Source organism: Toxorhynchites rutilus, chromosome 2 (assembly GCF_029784135.1).
Source record: "Toxorhynchites rutilus septentrionalis strain SRP chromosome 2, ASM2978413v1, whole genome shotgun sequence".
In the NCBI taxonomy this organism is placed as follows: Eukaryota; Metazoa; Arthropoda; class Insecta; order Diptera; family Culicidae; genus Toxorhynchites; species Toxorhynchites rutilus.
Genome location: NC_073745.1, coordinates 206,624,368 through 206,649,987, shown reverse-complemented (window position 1 = coordinate 206,649,987; position 25,620 = coordinate 206,624,368). Strand labels below are relative to the sequence as shown.

At 36.9% G+C, this 25,620-nt stretch overlaps 2 protein-coding genes across 2 annotated transcripts in view; one reads left to right on the top strand and one right to left on the bottom strand.

Annotated features, from left to right (window-relative positions):
* The window catches only part of LOC129769770 (uncharacterized), a 113,606-nt gene that overhangs the window by 14,717 nt on the left and 73,269 nt on the right, over positions 1–25,620 (top strand). The window lies entirely within an intron of this gene.
* On the bottom strand, positions 1,370–8,612 carry LOC129769771 (uncharacterized). Its single transcript, XM_055772240.1, has 2 exons — positions 7,817–8,612; positions 1,370–3,264 (listed from the first exon to the last, which is right to left on the bottom strand). The coding sequence occupies exons 1-2, from the start codon at positions 7,831–7,833 to the stop codon at positions 1,656–1,658; spliced, it is 1,626 nt and encodes a 541-aa protein (XP_055628215.1). The 5' UTR covers positions 7,834–8,612; the 3' UTR covers positions 1,370–1,655.

Sequence of the window (25,620 nt, the reverse complement as noted above, 5' to 3'; positions counted from 1 at the left end):
ATATATTTGACTAAATTTGAAATTCACATTACACTTGATTATATTTACACTTACATTACACTTGATTATATTTTATAGTAAACTGCGAAACACTTACCAAACAATCACAGTAAACTGTTAACGATGATGATGACTGATGCAATATTGATGAACGGGTAAATTCTACGTGCTCACATTACATTAATTATGATTACTGGGTTCATAAATCTTCGATATCGAATAATTTCAAATTCAGGGAACTCGCCACCTTTTCTATTTTAAATCCATGAATTTGAAGAATAGTGCCTTCCTGAACAAACTGCAACGTACGTTGGATCACTGTGTCCAACTGATTCAGAATGGCCAAAGTGTCCTATCTTCTTTCTGCACCTGTGATAACCGATGGAATAACCTTATGTGTAGCTACCGAGAAAAATAATGATCTGGAAGATTAACGCGATATTCGAGATGCATTAATCGGTGCCTGTCTATTGACCGCGGTTTAGCCCATTACAACACGTGCTTTATCATCTTGACTCAGGAAACACACCACATTCGGCCCCAGAATCGAAGCTATCTGCTCAAGCATAGAGGGGCGCTGAATTTATTTAGGAATAAAAATTGAATTTTGTTACGTAACGACCACACTTATTATCTTTAAGATGTTGCCTAGAGATTGTTGTGCGAAACACAAGTTTATCATTACAAGTGAACAAAATGTCGCAGGTTGCAAAGCTATGAAAAATCGGATCACATTCATGCTGTGTATCAACACATCAGGCACTATCAAGATATCTCTGTTGATTGTTGGTAAAACTAAGAAACCTCGATGTTTTAAAAATGTGGTCATTATCGTGGATCACATATCGCCTGGATGGATAGTAAGTTGTTCAGCAAATGGTTTCACGAATGTTTCATTCCTGACATACGACAGGTTTTATCAAAGATGGATTATGCTTCAAAGGCTTTGTTCTTGATGGATGATTGTAGTACCCATCATTGCCGAGATAAACTCAGATGATGGATTGATTGAGGCTGTTTTTCTTCCTCCAAATGTGACGTCCATCGCACAACCTATGGATCAAGGCATTATACAAAATAAAAAAAAATTATACAGATGATAACTCGAATTACACACTTTAACTCTAAGTAATTGTGCACAGAATATAGTTTATCATTCTAAATATTTTTCCATGTTACGTAAGATCGGACATCAGCGTTGCGCTAAGGAAAGTTAATCTGCTGGATTACGTCGTTTGGTTACATGAATCCAGGCAGGCAGTGGGTGAAAATTATATGAAGCGATCCTGGAAAGTAATTGGAATGATCGATGATGAGTTAATACTTTTACAGAAGGTTTATTTAAAAAAATATTTTTTTGACACCAACGTGTCTTTATTCACTCTTGCTAAATAACTGAACATAGAATTTTAGGATACTGCTATATATAATCTCGCTGTGCCCTGATTCTAGTCCTATCGCTAAATACTGCATTATGGCAAATAATGGAAATGTTTGTTTATTTGGATCTTGGGTCGTGAGATTGTTTATGATGTGATGTGGCTGAGTGGTCCGATGTCTGGAGTTTGTTGATAATGAATTATCGCTTCGCGGGTGGTCCGTTGCTGGCCAGATGGTTGGTGACTTAACTCTTCCCCTCTTAAATGACTTTGTCCTCAAAGTTTAATGGTTCGAAAGGGTGATGGCATGTCGATGAAAGATTGGATTTCGTTTTCGCGTTCTGCTGATAGTTCTGATGACTGTGTCTTGGAGTTTGTGATGATTTCGTTTTTGCTGACGGAAACAGTTTCCGTGAGAATGATGTCGTCTTTGTTAATACTTGGAATGCTGAATTTGGCGTTGATGATTGTTTTTCTAGAAAGATATAGGAAAACTCCAATTGTGGCAATTATTGATACTACCGTGAATCCTCCAATGGATCCAAACAGGTGTAGCTTCCAGGTGAGAGAGTTACTTTGAAGTTTCAATATTTCCAATTCGTCTCGATGTTCTAATGTCAGGTTCTGTAGATATTCAGCAGGTGGTGAGTCCAGGGTATCGAGCTCGGTAACTATTAGGCCGGTTGTAGGGTGATACGGTCGTCCAGGTAGAATAGTTTCAAAGTTAGAGAAGAATTCTCCGTTGATTCGTAGAGTGCATCCTTCAAATTGGATTAGAAATGAACCATTGAGTTGTTGGTTCGAGTTGCTGCAGTTGGATGAGACTTGCACAAGTGCGTTGTTGATAAGTATGGAGGCGTCGTCTATTCGTTTGACTAAACCTCTTGAATATATTTTTTCGAAGATGCAATTGGAATGTTGTCCACGTATTAGTTTTTCTATGCAGTCATTGCTTGGGGTTAAAGTTGAAGTTTCGCAAAGAAAATAATTTCCTTGATCCTCACATGGTTGGTTTGACTCGTAAATGTGTGTCAAATTACGCATTAGATAATTGCGTTGCAGTGAGATGCGTTTGTTGTTCTTTATAATGGAATCAATGTATTCATATTCATAAATGTCTTTTGAAAATTGTGGTACTTTTAAAATATACGCAATGTGCGTGTTGTTCAATGTTACTTGTGCCGTTGATTGTGATAATAGTTCCTCAAATGATGTGACGAATATGTCGTGGTCTCCCAGGAAGGTTGCGATCGTATTGAAGTCGCGCATTGATAACAGCTTGCTACTCGGTATACCATGTTTTGCCATTAGAATTGCTTCCTCAAGTGTTTCTATCTGGTCCTGAAGTGAGTCTAAGTTGGACAGTATCATTAAATGATTAATTTCAATCGAATGATTTTTAGCTTTTTGTTTTTCCATTAACAGCATTTGATTAGCCAAATCGGTTACGTCTTGTATTCTATTGCTTATAGCTTGGTTTATCATTACTTGCTTGTTGTTTTGGGTGATGAGGGAGTTAAGTGTAGCGTTGATGATACGAAGGTCGTCTGCATCAGGGTTGCCTGCTACCCACTTCCATACAGTGCCTATAGTATCCCATCTTTTTTGTCTTTTTATAAAAGGTTTCAATTTGAGAAAGGTTTCATACAATTTATAATTCTTAATTTGCATCAATTCGTATAAAGGATTAACTGAAGGGTTTGATTGTATTTCATCATTCACGTTGGATATGGTGTTTCCTATTTGAATCAAATCTATGGGATGTACTATCCTTACGTAGCCTGTTTTTATCCTAGCTTTCCCTAATGGTATGATAGCTAGTGGATTATTTGTGAGGTCATGTACGTGAATACTGGAGTGTATGGCCGACACGCAGAAGGCGAGTCTGGAGTGAAAGGATTGAAGAATTAATTAGATTTCCGTAGATTGACCTTATGTATTTTCCTGCCTGTAGTGTCTATTATAAAAGTGTTATGATCTTCTTTGATTTTAATGTGTTTGTACCTGCTTTTTCTTTTTGATATATCATTGTTTTTTTCGAAAGCATATGAGCCTGGTTGAAAGATTGGGTATGTTTTTTCAATAATATTTTCGTTTTTGGCCTGATGTAAATTATATATTTTTTCAAAAGTTTTTTCTCTTTGTTTGGCAAAATCTTCAAATGGTAAGTTGTTATAATTTGTTCCAATATATACATTGCGAGGTGTGTCTTTGATAAAGGAATGGAAAGTATTATTGTACCTATGAACTGATTGTTGAATCAAATCTATTATTGACCAGTCTGGGTTTAAGAATTTCAAGCATCTTGAGATTTCTCTAATAGTAGAATGACAACGTTCTACTTGGCCATTTGTTTCTGATCGGTGTACAGGTGTTTTGAAAATTTTAATACCGATACTCTTGATTTCCTGTTCTATGACATTTGATATAAAACTGCTTTCGTTGTCTATTACTATTTGCGCAGGCACATCCCAATCATATAATAGTTGTATCAAGGCATCTTTGATATGTAGGATTGATTTCGATTTGATAGGTCGGATTTTAAGGAATTTGGAGAATTTATCAAGGGATGTTAGAAAAAGATTATTTTGATTATAGACAAAGATGTCTATGTGGATGATATCTGCAGGATAACATGGGACAGGTGTTTTGACGGGGATGAATTTCTGGGGGTTGCGTTCATATTTCTCTGTTTTACAAATTTCACAAGTCTTAACGTATTCCTGTGTTATTTTTGTCATTTTCGGAAAGTAGCATTTTCTCAAAAGTTGAAGTGAATTTTCCTTAGCATTTCTATGTGCAAAATTATGTACCGTTTTAATTTCTTCTAATTGTTGTTCTTGATCATTAATGTCTTCAACTTTCGATTGTGAGAATCGTGCACGCACTAATTTTGGATTATAGTTTTCTTTGTAGATTTCTTGAATAGTAGCCATGATAGGTTCGTCGGTCATTATTCCATTTAAAAGTCCTGGAATGAGATATCTTTTCATTTTGTCTTTTAGAAAGTCAATAGTGAATTGTGGTTCAGTAAAAATGTGTCTTTTGTATCCTTCGAATGGAATGTTTTGTTCGTAGGCAGAGTTTTGACCGATTTGAAATATTATTTGATTACGGAAAACATTAATAGGGGCTTCAGTGGATGGAATGTAAGATGAATCGTCGTTGTCAGAAGAATGTTGAGTTGGTGTAAGAGAGTTAATTTGAATTCTAGAAAGAGCGTCAGCTACAACATTGGATTTGCTTGGTTTATATTGTATCTCATAATCATGTTCTTCTAAATATGCTTTCCAACGTTTTAGCTTTGCGTTATTATTTTTTGGTGATAAGGTGAAGGTTAGTGGCATATGATCAGTGTAAATTTTTATTTTGGTACCATAAATGAAATTTCGTAATGCATTTAATGCCCATACGACGGCTAACATTTCTTTTTCATTTGTGGCATAGTTTTCCTCTGTTTGTGAAATCAGGGAATACTAGGACGTCTTCAGATGATAAGACTTCCTTCAAAAGTATAAAAGCTTGCTTGGCCTCTTCGTTGAACTTGATAGGAAAATTTTTTGATTGTGATTTTGATATTTGGCGATGGCCATCCTCCCCTCTTAAAAGTTTTGTTAAAGGTTTTGCAAGTTTTGCATAATCTTTGATAAAACGTCTGTAATATCCAGAAAGTCCAAGGAAGGCACGTAATTCTTTTAAATTAGTAGGTTCGGGGTATTTTCGGATGCAATCAACTTTTTTCATGTTTGGTTTTAATCCGTCCGCAGAAACAATAAATCCAAGAAACTCAACTTCGGATTTTAGAAATTCACATTTGTCTGATTGAATTTTGAAATTGGTTTTCCTGAGCGTTTCTAGAATAGTTTTTAAATTTTCCAAATGTTCATCAATAGTTTTTCCAAAAACAATGATATCATCTATATATACATGACAAATTTTTCCAATGTGTTCGCGTAGTATGTCATCCATTACTCGTTGGAAAATACTTGGAGCGTTTTTGAGACCAAATGGCATACGGAGAAATTCGTATTTACCATTATTAACAGAGAATGCAGTCTTTTCTATGTCTTTATGTGCCATTGGAATTTGATGAAAGCCAGATGCTAAGTCTAATGTTGTGAAATATTTGTTATTTCCTAAGTTTGCTAGAACAGTCGATGTGTCTGGAATTGGATATTTATCACTGATAGTTTTGGTATTAATTTTTCTGTAATCAATGACCATGCGATATTTTTTTTCGCCTGATGCATCAATTTTTTTGGGTACTATCCAAACTGGTGAATTATATGGTGATCGGGATGGTTGAATTATACCATCTCGTAAAAGTTGATCTAGCTGTTTAGTAATTTCTGTTTTAAGGGCTTGCGGATAAGGATAGGATTTGCTGTAAACTGGATTTTCATTGATTGTTCGAATTTCGGCTTTTACCTCTGTGATAAATGATAGTTTACTGTCTGGAGGCTGGAAGAGATCTTTAAAATTTGTTAGTAAATTTGATAATTTTTCCTTTTGCGTTGATGACAGGTGATCGTCTCGTACCTGGATTTTATTCACTGCTTGAAACTGATGCTGTAGTAAAGGAATAATATTTTGATTAATAATAAGTTGTTCATTTGATGTATTTATTATGGCACCTAATTCTTTTAGGGTATCATGTCCAATGATGGCATCGAATGTTTTTAGATTTTTCATGTGATAAAGTTTAACATTGATGTTGGAATATGCTCTAAATAATCGTGCTTGAGAAAATTTGGTAATTTCAATGTCACCGGCTACAGAAGATACAGGAAAGGGTTTTTCAACATCGTGAGAGATTTTTGCATGTTTTGGATGTATGTAGTTTTTGTTTGATCCAGTGTCGACTAAAAATTTCAAAGGAGTATCTGTTTTACCATAGAAAAGGAAATATGGTAACGTGGATTTTATTCTAAAAAATTAAGTTCGGTAGGTTCATCATTATTATTTGATTCGTCTTGTTCTTCTATTTCAATGTTGTCACTGTATCGTTCAAAAGATGTTCCTTGTGGGCAACTTTCTTCTGCGAGGTATGGGACTTGTTCAAAATATTGGGATACATCAGGATCATTTTCTGTATATTCATTAGTTTCTATATTAAAATATCTGGGTCGTTTATTCGGAATTTGTGGCCGGTTTGCATAATTCACTTGTCGAGATCGAATCGAAGGGTCTACTTCCATTGGTTCGACTTTATTATTGGGTTTTGGAACAAATGGGTTGTTTTGCTGAGCTTGAAATCTTGGTTGAGGTTGAGGATTTTGAGGTTGAAATTTTTGTGGTTGAAATTGGTTTGAAATCATTGGTCTAAACATATTTTGTTGTTGATGTTGTCGATTAAAATTGTGAACAGGATTAAACATTGGCTGTTGACGAGCAGTATGCTGAATATACATCGGTCTTGAAATAAAAGGTTGTTGCTGAATTTTGGGAGGAATTCTAGGTGGTATTCTAGGATAATCTTCAATTCCGTATCTTGTTTTTGTCATTGTTTTCCTGTATTCAATGTTTTGGTAAGTAATACAATATGCGTATGCATTTGCTAATGATTCCGGTTCGTGATTTTTCAAAAATTTGCCGACATCTCCATTTAATCCGCGAGTGAAAGCATCTATTGCTTTTCTATTGTATATGTCAATCATGGCCTTTGATGCTTCTGGGTGTCTATAGGCTGGGTTAGTTTTAATTTGTCCAGCAATAAGAGAAAGGAGTTTATTAATTTCATCGTAGAAACATTCCGAACTTTTACCAGATTGTGTTGTGTTCATCAATTGATAATCGAGAGTTGTCAGATCTCTCTTTTCACCATAATATGTCAAAAGAGTTTTCTTTATTAAATTCCAGTTTATATTTACATCGGAATTTACTAATGCACTGTTGGCTTCTCCTTTTATTTTCCTTCTTATTGCTGTGCAGATGGCATAAAATTTATTCCGTTGATCGGTTGTGCTATTAATATTGGGTGTGTATGCTCTTACGAGAACATCAACATCACGTATCCAGCTGCTTAATTCATCGGATTTACCATCAAAAACAGGTATTTCCTTAATTAAATCTGGTAATTTTTCAATAGAGGATGGATCTGCAGGTGATCCATCTGGGTTTGAATAAAAAAGAACTGGATCTTTATAATCCAAGTCTGGTAATGGAGCATTTAAACTTTCTAAAATGCTTAACCTGTTTAAAATATCTTGCATTTGTTCTGCCATTTTATTGAATCTGATTAAGTATGTATTTTTTTTCAAAAATTATATTAAAACACAACTAGTTTAGTTAATTCACTTTTTTTATTATAATTGTATTTCTTATATTTTGATTTGAATATTGTTTCGCTTTTCTTCACTTTTTATTAATAATTTTAGTAAAAATTTTTCACTTTGATTTTGATTAATTCACTTAATTGAAATAAAAAAATTACTTACACAATAATTCCAAACATTCTGTGGGTATGCCACAGAACTGCGGGACACGTGGCTCCGTTCCCAATCCTCTTGCAGTGGAAATCTGGAAGCCTTTCGAGCGCGTGTTTGGTTGTTACCGAGTCCTATTATCTCCGGATCCAAGCGTCGGGTGAGCTCGAAGTGATGAGGATCCGTGGAACCCAGGTGAAGCACACACTTCCCGGTGCGGTGGTGTTTTCCTTTTTAGATGAAGCACTAGTATTTCTCTGTGTTTTCGTCCTACTGGGGCACGAAAACACAGAGTCGGAAGTGCGGATGTCCGCTTTAAACGAGGTTGGTGTTGCGAGTGTTATCAATTCGAACCGATGGTTGCTTTATCGCACCAAGTCGTTGTTCGAAACGCGGTGGAAAATTAAACGGGCTGTCGATTGCTTTCACGCACCGAGTCTTACTTCCGTTCACTTCACTAATTTTCCACTGATAACACTAATCACTCTGGGTCCCTATTCGGGCGCCAGTTAATACTTTTACAGAAGGTTTATTTAAAAAAATATTTTTTTGACACCAACGTGTCTTTATTCACTCTTGCTAAATAACTGAACATAGAATTTTAGGATACTGCTATATATAATCTCGCTGTGCCCTGATTCTAGTCCTATCGCTAAATACTGCATTATGGCAAATAATGGAAATGTTTGTTTATTTGGATCTTGGGTCGTGAGATTGTTTATGATGTGATGTGGCTGAGTGGTCCGATGTCTGGAGTTTGTTGATAATGAATTATCGCTTCGCGGGTGGTCCGTTGCTGGCCAGATGGTTGGTGACTTAACTGATGACTAGGAAAAGTTGAGGTTGAGGGAAAAGGAAATAAAACAAAATAAAAATGAACAATTAATTGAGGTAAAAAAAATCGTCAAAGCAAAAAAATAACGTTTACAGAATTTATTGGAGTTTTCAAAACTACCTTTCGGTTTGCGGTGCGATCATTGTTCATTGAACTAGTCATCATCAAATACGAACGGGTAGTTTTTGATTCAAACAAAAATACCTTTGTATGGAAAGGTCCTACAAGAACGTTCTAGGAATCAATTGAAAGTTTGTTGATAAGGTTAATTAAATATTTCTTTCCAATTGATGCAAACATCTTACCGATCTATTAAAATTATTGGTGTACCACAGGGCAGCAATATTGGACCCCTGTTGTTTCTGTTATACATCAATGATATCGGTAATCTGTCATTGATAGGAACTGCTAGATCGTTTCCTGACGACACAGCTTTATATACACTGTTTTATCCATATTCTGACTCTAGAACGGTCGTATCAAATATAGAAAATGATCTGACTGTTCTTTGTAGGTATTTTCAACAAAATCTGTTGTCACTAAATTTGTCAAAAACTAAATACATGTTTTTCCACTCACCAAGGAAGAACATTATTGCTTGTCCCGACCCAAAGTTTGAGAATGTTTCGATTGACAAGGTGAACAATTTCGAATACTTTGGAATACATATAGACACAGGTTTATCATGTACACAACAAATATATTCTTTAGAAAGACAAATTTTCTCACTTTGTGGTATATTGAAGAGAGTATCCTACTTTGAATCACAGAGACCGTTGAAATTTTTTCATTTTGCGTGTATTCACTCATTACTACAATATGGAATAGTGGTTTGGGGATATGCATGTAAAACGAAACTAAAAAAAACTACAAGCGTTGCAAAATAGGTGTCTGAAAATAATATACAGACTACCAATTCTCCATCCAACGTTAGACTTATATTCCGACGATTCCCATAAAATATTGCCTCTTCTTGGACTACGCGAATTTCAGACTATTAAACTTATCCACAGCGTTATGACAATAATATTCACCATAACTTGACAATACCTATAGTAAATCATCAACACATCACACGACAAGCACAACATTTAATGCGAAGTAGAGCAACAACTAATGTTGGTCAGCAACACATTCTGTTTTATGGACCATCTCGTTTCAATACCTTGCCATCTGAAATTCGAATTATCACACGTTCTGATAATTTTAAAAAGAAATTAAAACAATATCTCAAATCAATGACCAATGTTTTCGTAATATAGATCGACCAACCACAATAATCCATGTATCGTTGTATGTTTGCCAGTACCCTATTCTGTGAACTTAATGATCCATGTTTATTTGTTTTTTTATTATATGGTTTATCCCCCCAATTTATGGATCCCTTAAAAGAAATATTATTTTTCACTGGGGTCCATATATTTTTGTTCTTCATGTTTTTGCCCACTCACCTCGTTTCTGAATGTTTGTTTGTTTTTTTTTTAAATAAATAAATAACTGGGGGTGAGTGGAGGGCATATATATGCCCACTCACCCCCATATAAAAAAATAGAAATGTAAGAAATGAAAGCCTTCGAAATCTTTCTTTTTTTCCCTATTCTGTGTTCAGGTTTTCTTTTTATCCCCCATATATTTCGGTTAGACGTAGTCCCACGTCAAAAAAGTGCTACTGAAACGTATCGAATGCTTGTGTGAATTTTTGGTGACTCTGCATCATCGAATAGATTTTGTAGTGGATGATTTGAACGATTAAAAAGTAGGTTAAAGGTTTAGAGTTAAAGATAAAAAGCGTCCGGGTTAATCGAAAAAGTTTGAAGAAGAAGAATTAGTGATATTACTCGATCAAGATTCGTGTCTAACGCAAACAGAGTTTCCAGAATCATCGGGAGTAGCTCAACAAGCTATATCTAAACGACTCAAAGCCGCACGATATATCCAAAAGCATTCCTTTCTTTTTTCACTTTACGCTTTGAGTGGAATATAGTTTCCCTAAAAAAATGGTATCAAAAAATGACTGGAAATTGTATGGGTATTATGGGCTCCAAAACACTTTGAATAATGTATTAATTCATTTTAGTATTTAAATAAATGTGTTGACAATGCAAAAATGAAACGAATGAAGTTGCACATTCGATTAGTTGTTTGTTGTAAAAATAAAATTCTTCATTGTAGGCTTTTGGTTTTTTTGGTGTTTTTTTTCTGACGTTGAAAAACTCGGTACCCAGTTGCTTCAAATCAACCAGGTGAACAAACAAACCGAAATAGGCTTTACTTGATCAATAAATTACTAGCCTTAAGCCTTTCCCGTACAACATCGAGTCTCACTCGTGGGTACTTGAATAACATAGGGCGATTTTGATGTGTGACGTATTAAATAACACGGGAAGGGGTTAATATAATTGATCCAGTCGAGTTTCTCGGTTGTACGAATTTGTGTTTTTGTTATTAAACGGTTTTATTCAGCTTGCCCTATTTGTATGTTTGTATGTTTGTAACATGACTGTAGCGCTGTCCCACATTGATAGAAATTTAACCCCCTTCCTGTTGACCGATTGATCTGAAAATTGGAACACACATTTATCATAAATGGAACACATTTATTCAGTCGCTATAAAACTGCGTATTTCATGATCTTGAAAATCCAAGCTGGCGGCCGTTACAAAATGGCATATTACATAATTTTTCAAAACCTCTTCAATACGGGTATCAAATGAAAGGGTTTGACTATATATTTTATATATTCTATTCTATTCAGTTGTTTAAAAAAAATGCAAATCCAAAATAGCCGCCACCACAAAATTGCGTCATACAGGGTAACTTCGATATAACGTACATTTCACTTTCAAAATTGTATGTTGTATCGAATTGTACCTTATATCGAAGCATAATTAAGAACTCACAAACGTAGCCTAAAATACATTATTGTGTTGCTATTTTAGTGAAGTCAATGAATAAATTCTATTAGAAGACGAAGCCAGTCTTTCTCATGATGTTTCCCTTCGTACTGTTGATCAAAGCTTGATTCATTTAGAATCCAGAATCCAGCCAACTGTATTTCGGGGTTGATTAAAGGTGCAAACCATGTTTTAGCATCACAACACAGATAGTTCATTGTTCTTTCAGAAAAAAAAACATTCAAAAAATTTTCCTTTGCACTTTGGAAATGTGTACGTTATATCGAGGTAAAATGTACGTTATACGAGGGTCACTATTTATATTTCGGGAATAGGAACAAAAACAAATAGTTAAGCTGCGAATATATTTTTATTGTTTTTCAAAGTACTCGCCACGATGACCGATACCCTTTTGCATGCGCATAAACCAATTTTCAAAGCATTTATTCCAATCGACACGAGCCTTTTTTTTGAGCGATTGTCAAATTATGTGGGATCCAACGTGAACATAATTTTCGCACAACTAAGTGTTCATGTAAAATCACATATATGCTGGTGGAACTAATGCTTAGGGATGCCTCAATCTCACAATAGGTTACATGACGATCTTGCTTAATCATTTCGTGCACAGCATCGATGTTTTCTGGCACTACAGTCGATTTTGGACGACCTTCACGAAACTCGTCGGACAGCGAACTACGACCACGATTGAATTCACTATACCAGCGATACACAGTGGTTTTTGATGGAGCTTCATCGCCAAAAGTCAAATTAAGTTGATTGACGCACTCTTGTTGTGATAATCCACGTCGAAAGTCGTAAAAATCATCGCACGAAAATGTTCACGATTCAGTTCCATTTTTTTGCCGAGACCAAACTTTCAACTAAATATAAAATAAACAAATAGCGTCCGTATGACAAAATGTTCTGAGTACGTATATCGTCAAAAATGTCAAACTTTACGATGGAACCGTCAGATGGACTCACATGACATCAGTGTTGCCAATTCCCGAAATATAAATAGTGACCCTCGTATCGAGTGACGCTATATCGAAGGTACGTTATAACGAGGGTACGTTATATCTAAGTTTCCCTGTATATATATTTTTTCGAAACTCAATCAATATGGGTAAAAAAAGAAAGAGCTTGACTAGTAGAATACGGTTATTTGTGAAAAATGCAAATCAAAAATGGCGGCCGCTACAAAATGGCGGATTACATATTTTTTCAGAATCCCATCAATATGGGTATCAAATAAAAAGGCGTGATTAGTAGGTCACATTTATTTATAAAAAATGCAAATTCAAAATGGCTGCAACCACAAAATGGCGCAATTCATCAATCCTTCGGCTGAAGGAGGCGTGGACGATGATAGCTCAGGTTGTCGAATTCTGGTCTGTTAGAAAACCATTCGGATTTATTTGTGAGGAAAATTATTACACTTTGGGTAACTTCATAACACTAACAGGATTTATTAATAGCGACGATACACGTTCAAAGTTGAAAATGGAATTTCGATCTATCACACTTGGAGGTTGGATACGGAATCAATCTATTGCATTGGTAATGAACTGTATGCACATTTCATGTTTGTTCGTATGCGTTTGGCTCCTGTTCGGCATCGGGATATGCAGCTGCCGTAGTGTCGTACCCCACATATTGCATTTTGAATGGAAGGAAATGGTTTGGATAGGAAAAAGAATACGGATGGGCATTAAAAATGTGGAATTTAGAACACTTGCTAAAATTTCGCGCTTTGGTCGCGAACAATGAGTATCAATTGAAAGGGCTTGACTAGTAGAACATAGTTATTTATAAAAGAATCAAATCCAAAATGATCACCACTACAAAACGGTGCAACGGTGAGTATTGTTTTTTCAATACCCATCAATATGGGTATCAAATGAAAGTGCTATTAGAACGAAGTAGATCATGAAAAATACAAATCCAAGATGGCCGCTGTCCCCAAATAACCAATTACTCTTTCAAGTGGTTTCATTCAGCTTGACCTGTTTGCATATATATTTGAAAGTCTGTGAGGTAGTTACCATGTATTTTTGCAATCCCCTCAATGTCGGTATTAAATTAAATGATTTGACTAATAGAATACAGTACATCATAAAAATATTCGGAGGAAAATTGGGTAAGAAATAAACAAAATTTAAATAAAGTTGAGTGATTTTATTATAGAGAAATATGCTTATGATACAAATAATGTACTAAAAACTAGAAAATAAAATAAGCAAAAAAAACTTTTGAAGTTAAACGGTTTCTTTGTGATTAAACATTATAATAATACAGATAATGTACTAAAAGCTAGAAAATAATTAGGTAAATAGCAGTTAGCAGTTATCATACCCCTTCCTCATTAATCAAGGACATTGATGAGACTAAAAAGAATCGTGGGGCACGTTGGAACTCCGTTATCCGCATTTAATGGTTTCATCATATGCCCCGCGATTTTTTTGAGATACTGAAAGCGAAAGTAATAAACACAACAATTTGTTTGCATGAAACTATTTTACTAATATGGGCATGAAACCTCCGCGCGTTTCACATCAACAGAAAGTACAATTCAATTTATCTGTTTTGGAGAATTATTTTTGGCTGATATGAAAATTTGGTTGATATGAAATTGACTGAATTAATGACTTGAAAAAAAAATTACAAATCTTACTTTATCTTACCAACTGGATGATATGAGAGGACTGTTTAGTGTATACTCTGCTCGACTTTCGAACGAAAATTCAAGAATTATGCAAAGCATTTTTTTTTGGGTTAGAACATTGGGAAGCATTTTCCAAAATAAAAAAAAACGCTAACTCTGTAATTGTTGGAATGTATTAGGCTGTCAAAAAACTCCTGCGGTATTTCCGCGAGGAGTCGTTGTAAGCGCGTAGTTCTAGTTGTATTCATTGTATCGGGTCATACTATAGTTTGTTGGAAAGGTATTTGTGCGCGCTATAATATAGTCCTTGACAGTGTTTTGTTTGGTTAAGTCGTTCGTGAGTTATAGTGTCGCAAATATGGAGCAAAATAAAGAGAAAATCCGACATATTTTACAGTACTACTATGACAATGGCAAAAATGCATCTCAAGCTGCCAATAAAATTTGTGCAGTTTATGGACCCGATACAGTTTCCATTTCCACCGCACAACGATGGTTTCAACGTTTTCGTTCTGGTGTAGAGGTCGTCGAAGATGCGCCACGCTCCGGAAGGCCTGTCGTCGAAAATTGCGACAAAATCGCTGAATTAGCCGAGAAAGACCGGCATAGTAGCAGCCGTAGCATCGGCCATGAGCTGGGGATAAGTCATCAAACCGTTATTAACCATTTGAAGAAGCTTGGATTCACAAAGAAGCTCGATGTATGGGTGCCACACACGTTGACGCAAAAAACATCTTTGACCGTATCGACGCATGTGAATCGCTGCTGAATCGCAACAAAATCGACCAGTTTCTGAAGCGGATGGTGACTGGCGATGAAAAGTGGGTCCCTTACGACAACTTGAAGCGCAAACGGTCGTGGTCGAAGCCCGCTGAAGCGGCTCAGACGGTGGCCAAGCCCTCATTAACGGCCAGGAAGGTTCTGCTGTGTGTTTGGTGGGATTGTCAAGGAATAATCTATTATGAGCTGCTTCCCTATGGCCAAACGCTCAATTCGGACCTGTACTGCCAACAACTGGACCGCTTGAAGGTAGCACTCATGAAGAAGAGGCCATCTTTGATAAACAGAGGCCGCATTGTCTTCCATCAGGACAACGCCAGGCCACACACTTCTTTGGTGACGCGCCAGAAGCTCCGGGAGCTCGGATGGGAGGTTCTTTTGCATCCGCCGTATAGTCCGGACCTTGCACCAAGTGACTACCACCTGTTTTTGTCCATGGCGAACGAGCTAGGTAGTCAGAAGTTAGCCACAAAAGAGGCCTGTGAAAATTGGCTATCCGAATTTTTTGCCAATAAGGAAGCGAGCTTCTATAACAGGGGTATTATGAAGTTGGAATCTCGTTGGGAACAAGTGACCAAACAAAACGGCGCATATTTGACTTGAAACAGATGATTGTAACTAATTTTATGAACAAATGAAAATTCAAAAAAAATACCGCAGGACTTTTTTGACAGCCTAATATAATATAGGGCTGGGGAAAAAGAAATGTTGTTTTTCTGATCGAAATTTGACGCTTTATTTAATATACTTAAAATTCTCCAATTTAAGTCAAATATGCGCCGTTTTGTTCGCAAACTTGTTGCTATTTAGAAGGCAACTTCATTATCCACCCCTTATAAAACCCTCCCTCCTTATTTGTAAAAAAAACTCAGACAGCCAGTTTACGCAAGCCTCTTTTGAGACCAACTTAGTATCACCAAGAGCGTTTTGCATGGACCGGAAGAGATGATAATCACTTGGAGCCAGGTCCGGACTATACGGTGGGTGCAATAGGACATCCCATCCGAGCTCCCGTAGCTTCTGGCGGGTCATCAAAGATGTGTGAGGCCGAGCGTTGTCCTGGTGGAAAACAACACCATTCCTATTGATCATTTCTGACCGCTTCTGGTCAATCGCCTGCTTCAAACGGTCAAGCTGCTCACAGTAGACAACCGAGTTGAGGGTCTGGCCATAGTTGAGCAGCTCATAGTGGATGATTCCCTTCCAATCCAACCAAACACATAGCAAAACCTTCCTGGCTGTCAATCCGGGCTCGGCGATGGTTTGGGCCGGCTCACTGCGCTTCGACCACGACTTTTTTCGCTTTAGGTTGTCGTACGTGATCCACTTTTCATCACCAGTCACCATCTTCTTCAAAAATGAGTCGAGTTCGTTCCGTTTCAGCAGTGCATCGCAGGCGTTGATTCGGTCTAAAAGATTTTTTTTTGCGTCAACTCGTGTGGCACCCATACATCCAGCTTTTTTTGGAATCCAATCTTCTGCAAATTGTTCCAAACGGTTTTATGGTCTATACCCAGTTCCTGGCCAATCGAACGAGTGCTCACATGCCGATCTACTTGGATGATTTCAACGATTTTATCGGTTTTCACGAAGATTGGCCTACCAGTACGGGGTGTATTTTCGACAGCCACTACACCAGAACGAAATCGACCAAACCAACGCTGTGCTGTGCGAATCGTTACAGTATCGGGTTCATAAACTACACGACTTTTTTCGGCCGCCTTCGTTGCAGTTTTACGCTATAACTTGAGACTGAAAAGGACAAACACAACACTGTCAAAACGATACTTGTAGCACAGATTGTCGTCTTTAAATAGCTGTATAGTATGATCCGATGCGATAAGTACAACACAAGATATGTTTAAGTGTTGCCATATATTGACAATATACGACATTTCTTTTTCCCCAACCCAATATGTTATTAGCTCTATTGAGATTCTCAAAAAAGCACCTACTTAGCTGTCTGTTCTAGATGAATACATGATTTTGTAACGGGATGACATTAAATAATATTGGGTCATGCAAATCATGTTTCATTTAAAACGGAATGGATGCGACTGATAGCTTTGCTATCTGAGGATGCCTTGTTTATAGTTTTATACTAGATAATAAAAATATACATACCTTTGCCATACTATATGATAATAATTCCAAATGCACAACACCTACAATATTTGAAGAAAACAGTTAATGTGGTAGTGACTTTACGTTATTCTTACTTATAGTTGGCTCGATTTTTTATGAAATCTTTCCGAAGATGTCATAAAATTTTAGTTCACGAGTTGAAAATGCAAACTAATCAGTTATGCTGATTCGTTTTAGCACTTCTTCAAATACCATTACGCAATCGACTTTATGATTAAGCTTCCATTTCCTTGACTTTATCAAAAATAGATTCAGTTAAAGACATTGATGGCCGGTCATAGGTATTGTTCCCTGTTTTTTGATACGAAGATTTGGTTATCTTTTTTTAGATTTTTTAGGAACATTTGCTTTATCACTTGGCAATCGTCTTCATCTGTTATCTGATATATAAATTAATTTTCCAGGGGCTACAGTGTAAACAATATAGATGACAGACGTGAATGCATGTTTTCATATCGAAGATATTCATTTATGTGTCTACAACATTTCAAAGTATGTGAAAACTTATGTGTAAAATCACTTTCAAAAATTATTCAAAAATAGCGTTATGATTTTTGTTCAATATGATGCAATTCATTCGGGCCACTTATATATCCACAATATCCTTATATTTGAAAATATCCTGACATCTTACGCGAACAGACTACTAGTTTTAGATACACCATTTTAGGAGTAGTCCCAAATAAATAGTCATATTTGTATGTGTGTTTGCCGCAATATGTGCAAAGATTCAGATAATCAGATAGAAACAACTGTTGCATTTTGATCGATTTCGCTCTGCGATTGTGGGATAAGGCAGCTTCCACGGGGATTTATGATGGTCTCATATCATGGCTGGCTGATGTTCTATCCGAACCATCGTCGTTCTGGTAACATCATCTCTAGAAAGGTTATATCCTTTGATATAAATACAAGCTTTCTACTAAGCTTATTACTTTATTGTCGGACCATAGCTTGGCATAGGTGAATTTCGGATGATTTAATGTTGTTGTAAAACGATTCGTTTGCAGCGTAAACCTTCGAATCAAAGGGGATAAAAATACAATGTATTCGAATACATTCAGTTATTGAAGTATCAAGTTACTGTCCCGTGTATTATGTAATTCAAACTAGGTTAACCAATCTCACGCACATTTCACATCTTAATTCAATTACTTTCAAAATAAGATACTGTCCCTAAGCTATGGAGTCCCTGCACTGAACTGTCCAGGGAGTAATCAGTTAACTGCCATTTCTTTAACGATCTCTCGTAAAAGCGAAAGACTATCTGCACAAACACACTTCGACTTATGAAGCTGTGCCTGAAACGAAACGGCATAATTAATGCCGACAGTCAAAAGGCTAATTTCTTTATGGTAGGAAGGGATTCACGTATGATATGCGTTTTGTTTTGAGCACTGTTTCGTCATTTCACCTTCCCCAAACAAATACTAATTCGAGCGGAATCTTCAAACGGCACACCGAAGCGCTTTAAATTGGAGCTCTGCCCCAGCTTATATGCATGACCTACAAACTCCCTTTGCTCCGAAAAGTGCGCACAACCAAATTGACGTTTAACATTGGTACTCCATTGTGTGGACTATCGAAAAAGAAAAGTAATTATACGACCACGTGCCATTGGAATCTCAAGCCACCCTGTTTGCATCCACTTTGCCCACTCGAGCCGTGTTTTTCATTCATGATGCCGTAATAGACATTAACTCGTGGAGGGTTCGCCTGATGCTTTCATTATTTGGAGCGAGATGTTCAGAAGAACGCAGTGGAGCTTGTGTCGCGCGTACAAAGAAAGCATGAAATCAGCACTTAGCTTAGGACGAGAGAGGATGTACCCCTTGGTGCAAATCTGGAACACGAGATAATTTGCGTTCATTGAATTACATAATTTTTCTTTTGATGCTGGCTATTGCGTTGTTTTTGATTTTGGAGAGCACTGTTCCGAGCATGAAAAAGCTAAGAATATGGTCCTGTGAGCAGAGATGCCAACCTTCCTGATTTTTCACGATACCGCAGACTTTTTGACACGCTCCCTGATATCCTGACAAACACTCAATTTTGCCTGATTTTTCAGCCATGATCCTGATTTTTCCTGATTTTGTACTTTATTAGAATGAAAATTATAATAAATAAATATACTAAGTTTTCCTATTTGGAAATGAGAATTGTCATAAAGGGTGTGTCACATCAAATTGCATCACGGAAAAAACGCTGTAGAAATTCGCCCAGTAGACCGATCCTTTAGAAAATTTTAGACAGTAAAATAAAAACTATTAAACAACTTTTGGCATTTTCTTTTTATTCATACTTCGAGCCCAAGCCCGTATGCTCGCACCTTCCTCTTTACCCCGTCCATAAGGTTCTGTACAACGTCAGGTTGTAGTTTTTTTTGAACAGAAACCCATTTTCTCTTGAAGTCCTCCTCCGATTTGACAACTTTTGGGTTCTTCCGGAGGGCCTGCTTCATAATCGCCCAATATTTCTCTATTGGGCGAAGCTCCGGCGCGTTGGGCGGGTTCATTTCCTTTGGCACGAAGGTGACCCCGTTGGCTTCGTACAACTCCAACACGTCCTTTGAATAGTGGCACGAAGCGAGATCCGGTCAGAAGATGGTCGGGCCCTCGTGCTGCTTCAATAGTGGTAGTAAGCGCTTCTGTAGGCACTCCTTAAGGTAAACCTGCCCGTTTACCGTGCCGGTCATCACGAAGGGGGCGCTCCGCTTTCCGCAAGAGCAGATCGCTTGCCACACCATGTACTTTTTGGCAAACTTGGATAGTTTCTGCTTGCGAATCTCCCCCGGAACGCTGAATTTGTCCTCTGCGGAGAAGAACAACAGGCCCGGCAGCTGACGAAAGTCCGCTTTGACGTAGGTTTCGTCGTCCATTACCAGGCAATGCGGCTTCCGTCAGCATTTCGGTGTACAGCTTCCAGGCTCGCGTCTTCCCCACCATGTTTTGCCTTTCGTCGCGGTTAGGAGCCTTCTGAACCTTGTATGTACGCAGGTCCTCCCGCTGCTTGGTCCGCTGGACGAATGAACTTGACAAATTCAGCTTATTGGCGACATCCCGGACCGAACTTCTCGGATCACGTCTAAACTGCTTAACTACGCGCTTGTGATCTTTTTCACTGACGGAGCATTCATTTTTGCCGTTCTTCACCTCCCGGTCGATGGTTAGGTTCTCGAAGTATCGTTTTAGTACTCTGCTGACCGTGGATTGGACGATTCCCAGCATCTTACCGATGTCCCGATGTGACAACTCCGGATTCTCGAAATGAGTGCGCAGGATTAATTCACGACGCTCTTTTTCGTTCGACGACATTTTTCCAAATTTACGAAAAATTGACAGTGAAGCATGGCCAACGTGATCTATACACTCTTATCTGATTATAAGCGAAAGCTGAAGATATAATTCCTAAAAATTAAATTTCTACAGCGTTTTTTCCGTGATGCAATTTGATGTGACACACCCTTTAAAAGCCTACATAAAAAGCTCTCCAGTCCGCACTTGTGTAATGTATAATCTTTTTTTGATCATTATCTAACAGTTCGGCTGGAAAGTTTATAAGGTAACACAGTAAAACTATCTTTTTTTTGCAAAATTCATTGACGCGGAAGCAATTCGAAGCCCAATTCATGCAATTTTGCCATCGTTTTCATTGATTTGTGATTTTTCCATTTTTTTCACAATAACAAAAGTTTCTTTACTCTCAATGCTGTAACTCACAAACCAATCGACCGATTGCTGTCCAATTTTGACACATATCCATTGAAAGATGGTGCTTTATGATAGTCAAGTAGATTTTTGCAAGAGGCGCCATCTAGACGTCAACTTTATGAACTTTTCAGCCGAACTGTTATATACTCGACAAAAAAAAATAGAAAAACAGAGTGCGAAGTCGGAAATTTTAAGTGATTTTTGACATGCTGTATCTTCGTGAAAAATCAACGCATATCGATGCGATGCGCATCATTTTGAAGCTACAACTTTCAGGTATAGGAATATTTTACGTACATATTTTTATCTTTGTGTGTGTAGGTGTAGTGGACAACAATATTGGGAAGAAATGAAAAATCGATTTTCCTTGTTTTTTCAAGAATATTCTGGACTAACACAATTTTTTGTTAACCAACTCAACAGCAACTCCAATTAACTCTGATGGTTCCCTACTCTGATTTTGTGATGTGATATTAGAATGAAAGTATGCACTTTAACAGCTCGTCTATAACGACTGGGCTCAATCTTTATTTTCATTTACTTAAATACTGTCTTAAACTCTACACAGCTTACAATCATAAACATGCGGTCATGCGTGGCTCAAACTTAAAACATTATATGTAAAGGGAGAGAGAGAGAGAGAGAGAGAGAGAGAGAGAGCAAGCGTGGCTGTAGCTTCAAGTGGGTTATGTTTTAATTACTTTTCCGCATTGCTATACGCAACGCTCGGAAAGTAATAAACATACATTCGAGCTGGGTGACTAATGTTATTTATTATTTTGGGACAGCGATATTTGGTTGCACTTGACATGCATTGAAATTTATGATGTGTGGGAAAGGAAAGATGTGTTAAACAGGATAATGTGTTATCCCGTTACATAACGTTATCATCCAGCTTTTATTTGGTTCCAGGTACATTCCTGTAGGACTTTTCAACACAGGATAATTGGTTACCAACACAAGGATAATTGGCTACTTTGACGAAAAAAAATTATTTAAATTTTTTGCATTGATTTCAAAAAAGTGCCAAAAACAGAATTTTTATAGTGCTTTACAAAATCCACTGTAATTCTGCAAATATCGCAGTAAGTTCTAATGTTTCCAGGCAAATTTTTAGCCTTGTGTATTCCCCAAACATCGGTGAACGTTTCATATTGATACGTTTAGCCGTTTTTTCTAACCGATTTTTCTAAGTTTGGAGTAAATTAGGGGAGCACTAAATTGCAAATCGTATCAGAAGTACAAAACCTTACGCGACTCTCAGATCGAACCATTCGTAACTTTCGTTTTCATGCGTTTGTACACATATTGTAAAGAGTGATGATACCCACACATATTCATACGCATTTCCACACATACACGCACTCCTCACACACAAACTCATAAAGATGAAAGTTACGAATCGTTCATTCTGAGAGTCGCGTAGGATTTTGTACTTCTGATACGATTTGCGATTAAATGATCCTCTAATTTACTACACACTTTGAAAATCTGCTAGAGAAAACGGATGTTTAGGGAATACACTAAACTAAAAAATTGATCTCGAAGCTGAACTTATTCATTATTATGGAAGCTCCATTATGAGCTTCTACTAATTAAACAGCCGATAAATTCCCACAAATACTCTCCGCAACAAACTAGAGGAACTTCCAGAATTAATCAATGTGATAGCCGTCGTGTTCCATCAGAGCAACGCCAAACTTCATGTATTTTTGACAACACGACAATTTATTTTGGAATCAGACTGGAATGTGTTATCCCACCAGCTTAACTAACCCGATATTGCACCTTCAGATTATCATAATTTAGGGTCCCTGTGAAATTCTCTCAAGCACACGAACTTCGACACTATGGACAGCATAGAAAATATCTTTCATTTATGTAATTTGATATATGTGATATATGTGAAAGATGGCGAAAGATCGTGGAACAAAACTATGCTCATAAACTTGAGTAAATGTATGTCTGCCTATAAAAATCAAGCATTGTGTTTCCAAAAATCGGATCGGACTTTCCGGACAACACAATATGAGCTATCCTGATTTCTTCTGATTTCGATTTTCATCTTCCCTGATTTTTTTGAAAATAATAGTTGGCAACCCTGCCTGTGAGTATGCGATTGATTTAGGACGGTCTCAACTTGGTTCTCACGGGAGAACTCACAGTAAGACTGTAGTCATTTATGAAGTTTCCACGTAAAAGTGCATTGCATTCACTTTGAGCTCATTGTCAGGAATAAGTTCAAAGACAAACAATAATTAACTCTACAAAGTAAGCTGGACATAATCGAGAGGTTCGAAATGAATGTGAGAAATAAAACAAACAATTTTTGATTGAGCTTCAACAATAAGGATAACATTTCAAAGCGGTCGCTGAACAGAGTTTTAACTTTTTAAAGTATTAATGTCAATGTTCAAATAACAAATTTTTAAACTCCCTCTCTTATAACCAGCTAGAAGTTACTATCCAGACAAAATTTTAACGAAATTAAATTACTTAATATTTTTTTGACAAAAATCGACTCTTTGGATCTCAGTCAGTTTTTTTTTGTGGAATACGTATGGATTGAGATTCCAATGAAAATTGTCATCTCGTTTTTTTATACGGGACTTCCTTAGAAATATGGATTTGCATGATAAAATACCCTATGCAAAATATTAGCCCAATCGAACAATCGATGCAAAATATTAGCCCAATCGAACTTCATTTACTAGTGTCACTATAGTCAAAATTAGGATTTTTATAAACCGAAAAATCACACATACTTTCCCCATTGGGTTGGGTCCCACCGGGTGTCAGAAATGAAAACAACCATTGATAAAATTAGGTACAACACAGACGGCCGGAATTATGAATTGTGTTTATGGTCTCGATACCGTAATCATCATTACGGTAAATTTTCGTTTAGATTTTTTTTTCTTTGTTCACGTGCTTTCGATGATGAAAGTGAACCTCACACAGATGGACCTGAAGCTATGTTGAAGTTGAAGCTATCGATCGAATCACATGAATAGGCATGTTAGCAGTCATTGCATCGTCCGAAAGCTAACGATCGAACATGAAACAATCTTTGAACTAACCCAGGGAGTACAATAAATTGGGGTATTCGAACATTTTTGTTATACCAAATGTTTCTAAATTGCATAAAACGTCGGTATTTACTGTAATCTAAAAGAATTATCAAGAATCGATTTTTTAAACGGAAAAACATCCGATTGCCAAAAGGTTTATTTCAGACAAAAAAAATCGAGATAAGTCGTAAATCTAAAATTTGGACGCTTCAAAAAATTTTTCCTAGCACTTTTGTTAGATGAATTCTGATTTATAGAATGGTTATAGTTGACTCATGATCGTCATCGTGGAATCGAAGATGGTGTAGGAACACGATAATATTTGATTGATAAACCATAATTTAAGAATCTGGAATATACTACTTTGCAAATTCCCAGATATTAGACATGTACTAAGAACCTCCTGCAATCTTGAAATCTACAAATATATCCAAGCAGCGTAGTGATACCTCGAAAGTTTCATTGACTGATAGTATGCAATCTATGTTTAGAAAGAGTTTTTATAAGCATTATCAAACAAATGAGTTTTTTGAGGTTTAAGTAATATATTTTCTTGCTAATGAAACATATTTTTATATTATTTATTAAAGGTACTTTTTCACCTACGAACAACTGCTTCAGTGACAGAAAAGAAAAGGCTTCCTGCACCGAATCGTGACTGGTGACGAAAAATAGATACGGTACGACAATCCTAAGCGTAGAAAGCTTGGGTTAAGCCCGGCCAGTCATCAATTTCAACCGCAAAACCGAATATTCATGGTTCCAAGCTTATACTGTGTATCTGGTGGGATCAGCTCGGGGTCATTCATTTTGAGCTACTCAAACCAAACCAAAAACTCAATGCGTATGCTGTTGAAGGCATTGCTGGAGTCATGTTGAGCGACTGCACAGCAACGCGAGAAATTACGATTCGAAGAAGAAACAATAATCTGGAGTTCATCGTTGACACCCTCCGTTCAAACTTCGCTCTCCATCTTCTTCTTCAATGGTACTAATGTTCCTAATGTTCCTAACGTTCACCATCTCAACGCAGAATGACTTGCGAACGATAGAGAGAGCCAACGACTGCGATACTAGACAATCAGAGGCGGTGTAAGGAAAAACACACTCACTTGGGAGACGCTATCATGAGTAACACCGACGCAACCTTTGCTATTGCCAGGCCTAAACGCATGCATTGTCATGATATTACAGCACGTGTGTTCAAATAAAAAAAAAGAACGAGATGTAGAATGAGCTATATTACAACGTTACATGAATTCGGTTCCACGCCTTGCTGGATGTATTTTGCTAGATGGTAAAAGCGAGGATTACCTCATATGCACATTTTGAATTTGAATAGTCGACAATTTCCTCAAAAATGCCAGATGCGTCTATTGATTAACTACTCACCCGTATTCTCAAATCAGATTGAGTCAAAATGACCCGAATCGATTGCAAAATTGCATTCTGTCATCCGTTCGACTTTGACGGGTTGCGCAAATGCTATCCTACCTTGAAACGCAATGCGATATAGACGATATAGACGAGCTTCGTGTTCCATTTCTTTGAAGCGTGAATTGTTATGAATTTTCGAGTGAAATATACACGCTTTCAAAAAAAAATTTAAATGAAATTTGGCTTCAATGTGTGTTCTTTGTAACAGAATAACACATTCTCTGCAGGTAAGAGAAAATCTTGAACGAAAATTGTCTCTGATAATTATTTTATATT